The sequence below is a fragment of the Siphateles boraxobius genome, unplaced genomic scaffold, assembly GCF_051911475.1.
Source record: "Siphateles boraxobius isolate OS27281-9 unplaced genomic scaffold, OSU_SipBor_1 12, whole genome shotgun sequence".
Taxonomy (NCBI): Eukaryota; Metazoa; Chordata; class Actinopteri; order Cypriniformes; family Leuciscidae; genus Siphateles; species Siphateles boraxobius.
Genome location: NW_027508722.1, coordinates 15,737,782 through 15,753,927, shown reverse-complemented (window position 1 = coordinate 15,753,927; position 16,146 = coordinate 15,737,782). Strand labels below are relative to the sequence as shown.

Sequence of the window (16,146 nt, the reverse complement as noted above, 5' to 3'; positions counted from 1 at the left end):
GGTTTCTCGGGACGGGTCGTGCTGGTTCTCAGCGTGCCGCCCTGGTACCATTCTTTCCGGGAGTTAGTGAGGAGCTCACTAGGACGGGGACGGCGCCGTATAGTGCCAGAAGCCGTCCTAGTGGCTCCTACCACCTTACCACCCTCGATGGCGGAGCAGCTAAGGGGTATGTGGATGTCCCGCCGGCGGAGCGTGCCGTTGCAATGCAACTGTGTCCAGCGTCCGCTTCATCCTGGCGGGGCAATCCACGCCTCCCATCCAAGGCATGTAAGTTTTCGTCCGGTCTTACGGCAAAGGCTTACAGACTTTTTGAACAGGCTGCTTTCACCCTCTATGCCATGGCGCTCCTGCAGGTCCACCAGACCCAGGTACTCATGGACATTAACGATGGTTGTTCTGACCCTGAGCTCCTCCGGGAGATCCATGTGGCAACTGAGCTTGCACTCCGGGGGACGAAGGAAACCGCACATTCCGTTGGTCAGACAATCTCCACCTTGGTGGTCTAGGAGCGCCACCTTTGGCTCAACCTGTTAGATATGAGGGACACCTATAAGTATCGATTCCTGGATGCCCCTCTGTCCCAGGTTGGGTTGTTAAGCGACGCAGTCGAGAGCTTTGCCCAGCAGTTCTCGGCCGCACAGAAGCAGACGGAGGTGATCGACACATCCTGCCCCGGCAGACCGCTGCTGCTCCCACCCGTCCACCGGCCGCAGACCCTCCGTCCGCTCGTCGCCGAGGTCAGGCTCCCGCGGCGTCCTCCGCTCCCGCAAAGCCTCAGCATCAGCCATCATCCAGGTCTCAGCGTTGAGCAACCTGCATGAAGTCGACCCCACCTGTCCAGGCCGCTGCCAAACCAGGAGGCATGTGGAGGTGCAAACGACCCTGAGACGGGCGACCCAGAGGTGGATCAAGTTGCTCTTCAGGAGATGGTGAACGCAACGCTCCTTCCCCTGGTGGAGGGCCAGGCGGAGTATCTTTTTTTTCCTTTTCGTTTTGTTCCGTCACTGGCCCTCAGATACCCACAATTTCAATAAAAGAGCAATTTCTGAAACCTCTGGGTCCCAAGAGCGACTTGGCGATTAACGACGCTATGCTCTTTTCACCCCTCTTTCATCACCAGCGAGCAGCAGTGGCTGTGTCCCAGACGCACTGACGCCTCCGCACACTCACTCTGCCCTTCAACGAAAGCAGGTACTTGTTGCACCACGCACTCAGACCCTACTCCGGGCCGCTATGCCGTCCGAGTCGGGTCCCTGCATTCCGCCGCGCTGCCCCACCCCGGGTACGTCCGTGGTGCCGTTGGTCCTGCTTGCTTGGTGTCTGAGAGCTAGGCTTAAGCTTCCCAGCCCGTCTCTCTGGCTCATCCATACTATCAGACTCTGCTATGTGATTCAGTTCGCCCGGCACCCCCCAGTCTTCAGGGCAGGGCAGAATCCCAGTCCTACTGGCGAAGGACGCGATCAAGCTGGTCCCTCCAACCGATATGAAGACCGGCTTCTACAGCCCGTACTTCATTGTACCCAAGAAAGGCAGTGGGTTACGGCCAATCTTGGACCTGCGTGTCCTGAACAGTCCCTACACAGGCTGCCGTTCAAGATGCTTACGCATTTTCAAGTGCATCTGCCCCCAAGATTTACCGCACCGTCCAAATTACACCACACTGTCGCCAAACTCTTAGCTTGTGGTCGGACCCTTCATTTCTGCGGGGAGGTGTTCCCCTAGAACAAGTATCCAGGCATTCTGTGGTCACCACGGATGCCTCAGCCACTGGCTGGGGGGCCACGTACAACAGGCATACAGCTTTAGGTCTTTGAATGGGGCCTCAACTAGGGCTGCAACGATTCGTCGACGTTGTCGACAAAAATCGATAATAGAAATAGTCGACAATGAATTTCATTGTCGAAGTTGTCGCCAGACATGTTTTTTCCGACCGAGGCATCTCTCTTCATTACAATCTCTGCCGAGAGTCGCACATGCGCATTAGCTTCTCTGCTGAGCGAAAACATACAGAAATGGCAGCGTCCAACGCAGCAGCTGCGCATACCAAAACATCTAAAGTTTGGGAACATTTTAGCCTGGATACGGCGAATAAAAAGATTACCTGCATGGTTTTTAAAGCAGTCCTTGTGTATCACGGCAGCACCTCGGTGATGCACGAACATTTAAAGAGAAAGCACGTCGGACAGTTGAATGAAACAGAGTTTGACTTGCCTCGTTAAGATTTAAATAACATGGAAGCCAATACGTTTTGTTTTGGATGTACATTGTACATTTTATAAGCATAGTTCTTTTGCAACAGAATGACCACTGAATGCATCTCACAAAATGCACTTAATATTTTTGTTTACTGTTTTATTGCTGTTAATGTGCCTGCCCCTGGTTTACAGGAAGAAAATGTTTACTTGATTTTAATTAATTTTTTATTATAAACAAATGTGCCTGTCCTTTATAAAAATGATAGTTTCTTTATGTATTTATGTCTATACTGACCGAGCACTGTGCCTAATTGGTTTTAGACAGGGCATTTTTATTTACTTTTAGTATGAATCGGCCTATCAGCAGCAAAGTTCAATAAAATATGCATTTTTCATTGAAGTACCCCCTTCTTTCTTGTGTTTACTATCATTTTCCACAGAATTAAAGCAATCTCATGCTAAATTTTAGAAAATTTTATAATTATTCGATCAGTCGACTAATCGTTTCAATAGTTGGTGACTAGTCGACTATTAAAATAGTCGTTAGTTGCAGCCCTAGCCTCAACTGCATTTGGCACAACTGCCTCGAGTTGTTAGCAGTACATCTTGTGCTGGGCAACTTAAAAACGACGCTACTAGGCAAGCAAGTACTGGTCCGTACGCACAGCACTGCGACCGTTGCGATGAATCAACCGTCAGGGTGGTCTACTCTTCCGCCGCATGTCACAACTTGCCCGCCATCTCCTCCTTTGGAGTCAGAAGTACCTGAGGTCGATTTGTGCCATTTATATTCCGAGCCTGCTCAACCGTGCAGCCGATGAGCTCTCCCGGCAGCAGGTGCTACCTGGAGAATGGCAACTCCATCGCCAGGTGGTCCAGCTGATTTTCAGGCGCTTCGGGACAGCACAGGTAGGCAAGGCAAGGCAAGGCAAGTTTATTTATATAGCACATTTCATACACAATGGTAATTCAAAGTGCTTTACATAGAATAAATTAAAATTATCAAAAGAAATCAGAATAATTAAAACAGTTTAGAATAAAAGATAAAATACAGAAATCAGAATAATTTAAAACATAAAATAAAATACAGTGCAAACAGTCGGACGAACAGTGGCACAGTGCTCATTCAGTAAATGCACAGTTAAACAGATGTGTTTTGAGTCTGGATTTGAATGTGACTACTGTAGGAGCACATCTGATCTCTTCTGGAAGCTGGTTCCAGCTGCGGCTGGCATAGTAGCTAAAAGCAGACTCGCCATGCTTAGAGTGAACCCTTGGTATTTCTAGCCGATGTGATCCTAATGATCTGAGTGATCTGTTGGGTTTATATTCACTGAGCATATCTGCAATGTATTGAGGTCCTAGGCCATTGAATGATTTATATACCAGTAATAATACTTTAAAATCAATCCTAAATGTAACTGGCAGCCAGTGTAAAGACCTGAGGACTGGTGTGATGTGTTCATATTTTCTGGTTCTGCTCAGAATCCTAGCAGCAGCGTTCTGTATGAGCTGCAACTGTCTTATGGTCTTTTTGGGAAGGCCAGTGAGAAGTCCATTACAATAATCCACCCTACTGGTGATGAAAGCATGCACAAGTTTTTCTAAGTCTTGACTGGAAACAAAGCATCTATTTCTTGCAATATTTTTCAGGTGATAATATGCTGATTTAGTTATTGCTTTGACATGTCTACTGAAACTAAGGTAGATATATTTGCCACCCTGGACATGTCTCACTGCCAGCTGTTCTATTCCCTGACCGAGGGGACCCTCTGCACCTTTAAAACAGTACTCCTGGTTGCATTGGCCTCCATCAAGAGGGTAGGGGACCTGCATGCATTTTCAGTTGACGAATCGTGCCTAGAATTCGGCCTTACTAACTCTCATGTGATCCTGAGACCCCGGCCCGGATACGTGCCGAATGTTCCCACCACTCCCTTCTGGGACCAGTTGGTGAACCTGCAAGCGCTGCCTTCAGAGGAGGCAGACCCAGCCCTGGCTTTTCTCTGTCCCGTTCGCGCGCTGCGCCAAAACGGGGACAGAACGCAAAGCCTCAGAACCTCAGATCAGCTCTTCGTCTGTTACGGACGCCTGTCTCCAAGCAGAGGATGGCCCACTGGATAGTGGATGCCATCGCCTTAGCTAACAAAGCCCAAGGCGTGCCTTGCCCACCCGGGTCGTTGTGGAGCGCCCGACGCCAGGCCTAGTGCTCCTATGCCTGTGTAATTTGTGCTAGGCTGGGTCCAAATGTGGTGATCCCTGCGGTAATCCCATATATGTATTCTTCCACGACCAGCTCCCTGCTGTGAGCCTGTGTATTTTCCTTGGCAGAGTCCGCTCTGCCGTCACTGTCCGGTGTAGCCTCCCCCTTCTTAGGCTGGAGCCCAGCCCAGTGACATTCCATATGTTGCCCTGCCCCTAACCGGCCAGTTCATATGTGTATTCTCCAAATGTTACCTCCCTTCGAGGATGTGGCTTACACAGCGTCCCTCTCTCCTGGAAAGAGACACTTTCCCTGTGTTACCCAAGAGTTCCGCTGTGTGGGGTATAAAGGAACAGCAGTTGAACTCCCTCTACGCAGGCCTTCCGCCCCAGCCAGTTGGGGGTCTGAGAGTCTTGCGTAGGACGCTGGATGTGGTAGCAACCGTGGCGTTTTCCATAGGGATCCCAATTACGTCGTCACGTCGACGTTACGTCGAACGTGTGCGGCTGATAGGGAACGTCGCAGTTACTAATGTAACCCTTGTTCCCTGAAGGAGGGAACGTGAGGCGTAACGTCCCGTCGCCACCGTTGTTGACCATCGCTGTAATGGCCGTCACAATCTCGGCTCCTCAGTGAAAAACAATGAGTGCGTGCACCCTCTTCCTGTTTATACCTATACGTGCTGCGGTGTAGGGGGCGTGACGCGATTCATGCACGCCAATGTTCATTGGCTCGTTCTGTAGACACTCGAAGATGATAGCGCTCCCTGAAGTGATACCTCTGTGAATCGAACTAATCCGATTACAGTGGTTCTTGAGTCAACAACTCAGTGATTCAGTGATCCGGTTAAAATAAGCCAAGAACTGGGATATGGTCAGAGCTTGAACGTGTGCGCTATGGATGCTGCAAAAAGTTACTAATGCCAATTTTAATATTGATTGGTGTAAATGAAATCATATTTAGTCATTTTTGTGTTACCATCTGTACGGCAATTTTTGGTCAAATAACTCAAATTATTTTATAATTATAATGTTCATGCATCTTCCCTGCTACTATAGCTGTTCCAAATTATATAAAACTAGTAAATCTGCATACTGTTCATCTTAAAATGTGAACATATTTTTCCCCATGTGAAGTCCGTACATTGTAGGCTATTGTATGTGTAGCCACATATTTAGCTACACATATTTAGTTTTTAAATTTATATTTTCGTATATTGAAGTTTAATTAATAATAAAGCATAGTTCATTGATCAGTACTTTTTAGTTTTTTATACTTGAGTACATTAAAAATTAAGTACTTTTGTAATTTTACTCAAGTAAATTGAAAATGAAAAATGCTTTTAATTGGAGTAATATTTTATAGGGTATCTGTACTTTTAGTCAAGTACTTGATTTGTGTACTTCATCGACCACTGCATTTTGACATCACTACTTGGGAATAACTTGATTTTATTTGTAAAGTCTCGTAAAGGTGGTTTACTTTCTGGGTTATTGGTTTGCATGTAAACCCATACTATGGGTTATTTTAGTAAGCTGATTTTTGGGAGCCATCAGCTTATTGGTGTTCATGTAAACATGCTCAGTGTCTGCAGTCACCTCGAAATGGAACATGCTAAAAAGGTTTAGAAATGTATTTGCAAAGTTAAGCCAAGCATTGATTGTTGTCAACTGTTGTAGTTTCCTGCTTGGTGAAGAATCCCTTATTTAAAGCTGTTTAAATGCTGGTATTCCCAGAGCTGGTTTAGAGATTAATATCTTACTCTTAAAATGTCTTTGAATTCTCAGTGTTTGGAATTGAATATCCCCACACAGACAGATTGACAGGAATGAAGCCCTCAGATGTTTATCAGTACACAAATTCCCTTTATGTTGTCCATTTGCTCTAACTCTCCTCCACTGACTTCTCTGTTCTCCAGTCCAATGATCCAGTCACTAACATCTGCCAGGCTGCAGACAAACAGCTGTTCACTCTGGTGGAGTGGGCCAAGAGAATCCCTCACTTCTCTGAGCTGCCCCTGGATGACCAAGTCATTCTGCTCAGGGCTGGTACGAGCGTCAGACATTCTCACACTCATTTTGAGTTGCAGCTAATATCTGAACTATTAATATATATAAAAAAATTACTCAGCATTCTGAAGAGAAATATAAGATGTTTACACAGGACGGTTAGATGGAGAATAGCTAAAGGGAATAGATCTAATAATTTTAATAGTTACATATGTTTGTCTTAAAATGCAACACTCATGGCACAAGACACTAAAAACAGCAAGATGCAATGCACTGACAAAAAAAAAGAGGAGTGGATGAAAAATAAAGCGCTTGGATGAGTTATGTTAAGGGAATACATATCTAAATGTACATGGAAAGTGTTTAAGTATATGTATGTGATATTTTTATAACAGGATGGAATGAGCTCTTGATCGCGGCCTTCTCTCACCGCTCCATCAGCGTGAAGGATGAAATTCTGTTGGCCACAGGTCTACATGTGCCCAGAGACAGCACTCACAACCTGGGAGTGGAGGCCTTTTTTGACAGGTCACACTGAACACTGTGTTTTACATCTGTTTAATAATGTAGTATTTTTAGGGGCTTAATGTTCATAATGTCTGTACAGGGAGAGTGCACACAGTGCAGAGGTGGGAGCCTTATTCGACAGGTAATGCCTAACATCTTCTTCACTTATATTTACCTAATGTCTGTGTACCAGTAATTCTGGCTTTCAGGTGATTTATTTTTCGAATTCCTGACACATCTGCAGGGTGCTGACTGAGTTGGTCTGTAAGATGCGTGATATGCAAATGGACAAAACTGAACTTGGCTGTCTGCGTGCCATAGTTCTGTTTAACCCAGGTAGGCATTTTTTTGTCGATTTTTTTTCTTCCAGTTCCATGGATGATATATTTCTGAATTTGTCTTATTTCTTTACTTTTGTTACTTTATGTTGATTGATTGTAAAAGAAAGAAAGAAAGGGATAGTTTATAGTCATCATTTACTCACCCTTTTGTCGTTCTAAACCTGTTTGACTTTTTTCTTCTGTGGAACACAAAAGAAGATATTTTGATTTATTAATTAAGATATTAATATTTTAGCTGTGATGCTATGTGTCATGAGTAAGCAATTGAGTAGACAATCTCGGTCTAGAGCGAATGTGTGTGTGTGCGTTTCGCTTTTTATAAACCCATCCAACGTATCTGCAATGGATGCATTTTTAACATGATGTGCCATAACTATTTGAGGCTGTCTTCAATTGACACATCAAAGTAAACAATATAAACTGGTTAATTTGTCTTTCTGAACGGATGGATGATGATGGTATGGACGGTATTCCATTGTGTCCAGCGCGTTGCATCGCAATAGCCCTTTTGCTTTGATGTTTTAATGACTTTTTTAAGGTCTTAATGCAGGGTAAATTAATTTTCCCATGTAATGCGTCAGCCATGGTCCCACACCAGCTAAACACCCTCAGCCTCTGCTAGAGTAGCCACGCCCCAAACTCTTGCTATAGACTGAGCTGATGAAACAGATGGACAGATCTGAGCAGTCTGCTCTCAATGTTTACATGGTGCCTGGAACGCTCAATGTTTACAATTTTGGGGGAGATAAACCCATGAATGGCATACTAATAGTAGTCAGTGAACAATAAACTGGGTTAAGAGAATTTATTTTAACAACAAATCTTACATACTTCACTAGGCTTGGGTATCGAGTATCGAGTATCGATTGGAACCGGGACTAGCTTTGCGATTTTCCCGGTATCGTTCAAAAGTTTAAATTTCGATTCCTAGTTTCGATTCACAGTCCGCCGACCGGAAGAAGCAACCGCTGAACACCAACAAAGAAGCGTCCACTGGAAGTGTTGGCATAACCGAGCGAAGCAACTCGAGAGTCGTCCTAATGCTGCTAATAGCGCGTCAAATTCGCGCCTACCGCGTCTAGTTATACGCTTGAACACTGAATCCATTTGCGCGTCAAGAGCGAAATTGGAGTATTCGTGTCTATATAAACATAGACATTATAAACTGAAAAGCGGGCCTGTCCCCATTCGCGCCGCAAGAATTTTTTTCGCGCGTAACGCGTCTTTGCATTTAAATCACTTGCGCCAGATGCTCTATTCGCGTCTGGTGTGAACGCAGCATCAAACAGAGGTATGGATATGTTCCAAAAGTGCTCTCGACTCCGTTCGGAGCACAGGTTATTTCGCTGGTTGCTCTCTCCTCGCCAGATTACGAAGGTTTTACAAGTTGTTTCTTATTGTTTATTTGCTATTCTGCACTAGGTTAGCCCATCAGTGGGAGCACGGTAACATGTTTAAGTACCTGCAGCATCATACACTCATGTGTTTTCATGAGGTTTTCAAAAATAAAGCTCTCTTGAGGAAAGTGTACCCCTGTGAAAATATATTCATAATTTATCAAATTTATATTCAAGTTCATAGATTTGATATTTATATTGTAGTTGAAAACAACCCTGTGAGAAATTCATAGTAAAGTTCATAAAAAGTAAAAAGTTCATAGAATTAAAATTGATGGAGAAGGTCAGACTATTTCCTTCAGAAAGATCGTTGGTTAGCTAGCTCATTTAAAATATCCTAAACTTTTTTGACCCTGCCTCTTAAAAGAATCGGAATCGAGAATCGTTAGGAACCGGAATCGAAACAAGGAATCGAAATCGGAATCGTTCAAATTCAAACGATACCCAACCCTATACTTCACCTTTAAGCAAAACCTGATGACCCTGAATTCACTGTGCTTGTCAACACATTGACTGGCATTTTGGCAGAATATATATATATTAGTGCTGTGCGTTAAACGCGTTATTAACGGCGTTAACGCAAACACATTTTAACGGCGTCAATTTTTTTATCGCGAGATTAACGCTCTTTTTTCGGCCTAGCAAACTTTGTATTTTTTTCACATGCTGTTGCAACAACTATTAACGTTAGAAAAACTACAACATCACACCGGATAGATAGACCGGAAACAAAACAACAGGCGCGCCGGACGTACTTGTTTGGGCTTGCGCGCCGGCCAAAGAGTAGTAGGCTAACGTTACGTGAGTGGATGGCGCGAGCGCGAGACGCCGATCTAGAGACGTGCACTCTCAACGCAATAGAGTGCGGCGCGGGACTAGATTTGATGGGCGAGTGCGAGGGCGGGCTCGAGAGGTAATGCACTCACTCTGTGTGCGGATACGGGAGAATAAAACGATTCGCGGGACTCCCGCAAACTAGAAATATCTATGAATAAAACATACAAACTAATACATTTTTATTCTTATGTTGCAGAAAAGCAACAAGAACAACTAAAACAAAATAGAAACGATTTACAGGCCAGAGTTTCTTTTTATAACATGTTTGCAGCGTTGAGGGATGTAGCCAATCACAGACATATGTGTTGATTTCTTGAACGCAATGGGCAATCAGAAGCATTTAAAATAGACTCCCCTCACCGCTCAAAACAGACTTTTTGTTCAGTGCTGAATTCTGTATGCTGGCAAATCCTCAAATTATAACAAACAAAGTGAATATATTATGAAAGATGCATTGTGCAGTCAGCTTCATTGATAATAACAGGTGTGTGAGATTGCGATGAACTGATGTCAGCTTTTTAGGAATTATTAAGGGAGCGCACTTTGCGCGCATTCAGTCATGCCAAACCATGCACTCAGTAGCCTGCTGGCTTTTATGTTATAACAGTGGTTTGTGTGTTAATGCTTTAATAACAAATAATTTATCAGGAGCATTTATGCTGATGTGTATGGTGGCGACACGTAGGCGAAAGTATTTGGAGGTAGCCTACAAAAAAAGAGTCTATTTGCGGGCGGGAGCGGGACAAAAATGTTGCGGGCGGGAGAAAGTAACATAGAAAGTAGTTGAGAACGTCAGTTATAACGACCCACGTATTAAAAAAATGGACGGGTTTAAATCGGGCTCTGGCTCATAATTACAGTTTATGTGTCGGGCCGGGCTCGGACACAATGCGCACGGGCTCGGGTCGGGCTTGATTTTTTCGGCCCGATCTAAGCTCTACAATGGATGACTTCAGACAGAAGCACATGGATACCACAAGAACAAACTTACTGCTGATCCACTTTTCCATGTTGATAAGAGCATTAAAATTAGAAAAAATAATGAGACAAATAGAAATCAAGGGACATTTAGAATAGATAAAAATGTGCGATTAATCGCGAGTTAACTATGGCATTAATGCGATTAATCGCGATTAAATATTTTAATCGTTTGACAGCACTAATATATATATATATACAAAAGTGAGTACACCCCTCACATTTCAGCAAACATTTTAGTATATCTTCTCAAGGGAAGATACTATAGAAATGAAACTTGGATATATTTTAGAGTAGTCAATGTGCTGCTTGTATAGCAGTATATATTTACTGTCCTCTGAAAATAACTCAACATACAGCAAGTATTGTCAAAATAGCTGCCAACAAAAGTGAGTACATCCTAAGTGATAACAGCTGAATGTCGTTTAACCATGCAAAACCACTTGTCCTATTCATCATTTTCTTGTATTTGTCTGCTTGATAGGACCATACAAATGTGTGTATCTTGTTTCAGAGCTGTTAAAATTTGTGCTTTGAGTACAATTCTCTCATAATGATGTTTCACTAAACATAGTTCGGGAGGAGCACGTTCCAATAATCAATCCAATGAACTTGTCATCAACAATCATCATGACTATCCCATCAGCATGAGAGGAAGCATATATATAGGCACTCAGTCGACTCACCTACATTCCTCGACAGTTGTCTGGGTTCGGGCCAAATACCGAGCCCGGAGCCCTCTCCTTAGACAGCACGCCAAATACACATACCATTTATTCTATCTGACTTATTTGTAAGTGTGAACTGACCATTGGATGTTCAACATGGCACCTCATGGCAAAGAACTCTCTAAGGATTTGAGAATTAGAATTGTTGCTCTCCACAAAGTTGACCTAGGCTATATGAAGATATAAGAACCTGAGGCTATAAGAAGATGGTAATTGGCTGAAACTGAATTACGGTACAGGCCAGGGTAATACATAGGTTTTCCAAGACGGGTTCCACTCTGAACAGGCCTCGCAAGGGTCAATCAAAGAAGTTCAAGAAAGCCTGCAAATAGTTTGCTGAAAGAAACCTGTTAAAGAGCATGAATTACTGGATCCATGTCCGGTGGCCTGATGAGACTAAAAGAAATGACTAAAAGACTTGTTTGGCTCAGATGGTGTCCAGAATGTGTGGTGACACCCTGATAAAGGAGTACTAAGAAAATTGTGTCTTGCCTACAATCAAGCATGGTGGTGGTAGCATCATGGTCTGGGGCTGCATGAGTGCTGCTGGTACTGGGGAGCTGCGCTTTATTGAGGGAAACATGGATTCCAACATGTACTGCGACATTCTGAAGCAGAACATGATGCCCTGCCTTCAGAAACTGGGCCGAACGGCATGATAACGACCCCAAACACACCGCCATGATGACAACTGCCCTGCTGAAGAAGTTGAAGGTGAAGGTTATGGAGTGGCCAAGTATGTCTCCAGACTAGGGCCGGGTATCGAGTTCGATACTTTTTAGGTAACGACCGAATTGCTTCGATACTACAGAGTAATCGAAACATGTTGTTTTTCGTTACCAAATTTCGGTACCTAAGTGGTTAATCTCGTCAACGTCAGTGAAACAATAAGCATGCAGCATGATTGGCTGTGGCGGATTACGTGGTTGCCCAGAGACATGGCTCGTCGCACGTGAGGCTGTAGTGTGTGTGTGTGTGTGTGTGTGTGTGTGTGTGTGTGTGTGTGTGTGTGTGTGTGTGTGAGCGTCCCATCCCAGATAGATAGAAAATAATTAAATTATCAAAAGTGTACCTACCTATGTACCAGACTCGATGCAATATTTTCGACAGGATTTGCTGCCAAGACCGGCAGCACTATAAATCTGATAAGGCACTTAAAAGCGCACAGAATACACTTGAAAGTTTATCCGTCTTCGACTGCAAGAACTGGAGCGCGTCACAAATGAACCGAAACTCAGCGTATAGGATACTTGCCTCATGAGAAATAGGCCTATAGACGGTCAAAATATGTCTACTTTTAAATGAAACAATTAGAAATAAATAGTTTGATTATGTAATCCATATAGGCGTGCACTTTCAATACTGCAGGAATGACGAGTCAGCATCGCCATATTCATCTTTGCAGCCAACACACTCAGTAAACACTTGTTTATTAGTAAACAATTAAAATATCTCCTTGCTATTGTTTCATGACACATCCATAATCATTAGGCTACTTTTGCCAGTGCTTTGCGGCAAGCTTTGTGTGCTGAGCGTGAGGCATCCTGAAACCCAGTAGTCTACATTTAATTCAATTCACATTTATTTGGGACGGCAGTGGCTCAGTGGTTCAATTTCTGACAACGCCGTCGGTGTATGAATAAGTTAATGAATGGGTGAATCTGAGGCAATATGTAAAGCGCTTTGGTGGCCATGGGTCTGTTAAAGCTATTTAAATGCAGTCCATTTACCATTTGTATAGCATTTTTCACAATACATATTGTTTCAAAGCAGCTTTACAGAAAATGCATGTGTCTAAATTACAATTTAGAGTGATCTGTTTCAGAGGTGACTGTGTGTAATGCATTTCAATAAATTTTCATTCAGTTTCATTGTTAAACAATGCATTAAGGCAGAAACAATGAGCTCATAGAAGTAAAGAATACATGTTGTTAAATTATTAGGAAACATAGAAAACTTTAGCATTGGTGCTTTTTTACAGACTCAAAGTGAGGGGAAAAAAGACAAACTGAAAAAATAAAAGTTTTTGTATTTTAACAAATATTGTTAAAACTGGTTTCATAAAATTGGTATAGAAAAAAGTATCGTTCAGGAACCGGTATCGAAGTCAAGGTATCGGTATCGATATCGGTTACGAAAATTTTGTTATGATACCCAGCCCTACTCCAGACCTGAACCCTATTGAGCACCTGTGGGGTGTCCTCAAGCAGAAGGTGGAGAAGCACGATGTGTCTAAAATCCAGCAACTCCGTGATGTCATTATGGAGGAGTGGAAGATGGTCCCAGCAACAAACTGTGCAGCTCTGGTGAACTCCATGTCCAGGAGGATTAAGGCAATGCTAGATAACAATGGTGCTTACACAAAATATTGACACTTTGGACACAGTTTTGACATGTTCACTTAGGGTGTACTCACTTTTGTTGCCAGCTATTTTGACAATAATGGCTGTATGTTGAGTTATTTTCAGAGGACAGTAAATATATACTGCTATATATTATAGCAGCACATTGATACTCTAAAATATATCCAAGTTTAATTTCTATAGTATTGTCCCTTAAGAAGATGTACTAAAATGTTTGCTGAAATATGAGGGGTGTACTCACTTTTGTGAGATACTGTATATTGTGAATGCCTTTGACATCAAAACTGGAGAAAAACCCTAAAGTGTATGCTGAATATTTCCAATATTTCTTAGATGCCAAAGGTCTGACCAGCAGCAGTGAGGTGGAGCTTCTCAGAGAGAAAGTATACGCGTCCCTGGAGTCCTATTGCAAGCAGAAGTATCCAGATCAGCAGGGGAGGTGAGTGTTCTGTACTGACATGGGGCGAATTCACCAATAGCCTACACAGTATGTCATCACCAAAACAGTGTTTTATTCTCTAGACACCTCCAATCCAGTTTAAGCAGGTGCTGATGCTCTGAAAAATCACATTTATATTGTGCATACAAATAAATTGTGCTATTGGGCACAATTCAGTCTTTGCCCACCTTTTCACTGACCCTCATAACTAAAGAGGTGTTGTGCCTTTTAAACTAGTACATGTAAATTACCTCTTTTATGATTGACTGACCTTTTTTCTATGTGTAATCCACAAGCGTATTTCACACTGTCGTTCATAAAAGTCATGAATAGTCATGTTACTGTGCTCCTGGTTGTTAGAGTATGGGAGACGCCCCCAAAAATCTGCCTGCTTGCTTACTCACAGGTTTGCCAAGCTCCTCCTCCGGCTTCCTGCGTTGCGTTCCATTGGCCTTAAGTGTCTGGAGCACCTTTTCTTCTTTAAACTGATTGGAGACACCCCCATTGACACTTTCCTAATGGAGATGCTGGAGTCGCCCCACTAGCTGCGGCAGAGGAAGATTGGGAGACAGGGTTTTTCTACCCTAGTTCCTGGAGATAACTGTGACTGCACTTTTTCTTCCCAGGGGAATTACAGCGATTGGTCAGCCTCTGGTCTGGGGGTATTTTTTTTTTCATTCATGTCTTTTTCTTTCTCTCTTGACTGTCTCTTAAGTGCACCATAGAGTCTAGAGACCCAAAACTTGCCATGAAAAATTATTGGTGCTACATTTCAACAGTAAGCTAATTATATATATATATATATATATAAAACAAGTTTAAAACTCAATGTTTTTAAGTATGGAAGCTCCAGTTACCTGACTGGTTTAGATAAGTGGGGTTTACATTTTGATAGAACCATTTGAGGCTTTTAAAACACTGTGGATGATGAGCTTTAATCATATGTAAGTGTGCTTTACCATCTGGTCAAGTGGGCGAATAAATTACTTAATTAATTCGGTATTATAGATTTAAATTGACATTTACTTTGCTAGCGTGAGAAATCTGGCAAAGAAATCTATATGCAATGATGCTTGAATTGATGCAAAACAGAAAAGTTTAGATGTTTAATTTCCAAATAATATTGATATTGTGCAATGTTAAGCCTAAATCCAGAGGTGGACGTGAGGGAAATGCAAGCACTCTTTTTATTATCTCACGCATTCATTTTATTATCAAGGTATGAGTGCCTAACAGACATATGCTTGATTTATGTTTTTTATTTAACGTTTGACAGAAGACAGGACAAACAAAAAGGTGAATCTCTGTTCACATCATCAGCAGTGATCGTACGAAGCAGGTCAATTTCTTTGGTTCTCTTTTTGTTTTGCCTGAAGTGTCCTAGGCTGGAATTGTCTTAAATTTGCATTGGTTTTATTAGTTAGTTGTCGGTTAATAATACACTCTCTTCTCTTATCACATATCAGGTAACTGTATAAGAGTGATAATTCCTTAAGTAAACTGCACTACACAAAAAAAATGTCATTCCTTTTTTTTTTTTTTTTTTGACCAGTGTCAGATTTAAATATATATATATATATATATATATATATATATATATATATATATATATATATATATATATATATATATATATATATTACTTTGGTGCTTCGGAATCGACATTTGGGTAACACTTTATAATAACTTTGATTATTAAATCATTAAAAAATATATTGTATAATGCTTAATAGATAAGTTAATATTATTCATATTGAAATATGAGTTTATGTGCTTATGTAATGTTATTAAACATTACATAATGGTTAGCAGATCATTATTTAATGCAAATTGATATGGTTACAAATGTCATTAAACTTTCAGTTCATATGATCATGCACTTTTTAAAAATCTACAAATGATTTTGGCAGAAGGTTTTCAATGATTAAAAGCTCCATTAACAAATCATTAACAAACATGATATATATTAACTAATGATCCGTTTAGTATTATTTCAAATAGCTACGAGATAATGTGCCTGCTAATGTTTACTAATGGACTTATTAAACATTACATAATGATTAACATATTATTTTGCCTAAATTAAAAATACTTACAAATGTTAATAAAATGATCATGCACTTTTTAACAATCTAAAAATGATTTAACA

The 16,146-nt window shown here is 41.9% G+C and overlaps 1 protein-coding gene across 3 annotated transcripts in view; it reads left to right on the top strand.

Moving 5' to 3' along the window:
* rxrbb (retinoid x receptor, beta b) overlaps positions 1-14,955 on the top strand; it is a 59,152-nt gene extending 44,197 nt beyond the window's left edge. For all 3 annotated transcript variants that reach the window (XM_077209228.1, XM_077209230.1, XM_077209229.1), the window contains exons 6-11: positions 6,317-6,446; positions 6,803-6,935; positions 7,015-7,056; positions 7,159-7,250; positions 13,892-13,997; positions 14,404-14,955. In XM_077209228.1, coding sequence (XP_077065343.1) covers positions 6,317-6,446; positions 6,803-6,935; positions 7,015-7,056; positions 7,159-7,250; positions 13,892-13,997; positions 14,404-14,542 — 642 coding nt within the window. In that variant the 3' untranslated portion in view covers positions 14,543-14,955. The remainder of the gene's footprint in view (positions 1-6,316; positions 6,447-6,802; positions 6,936-7,014; positions 7,057-7,158; positions 7,251-13,891; positions 13,998-14,403) is intronic.
* Positions 14,956-16,146: the final 1,191 nt, after the last annotated feature.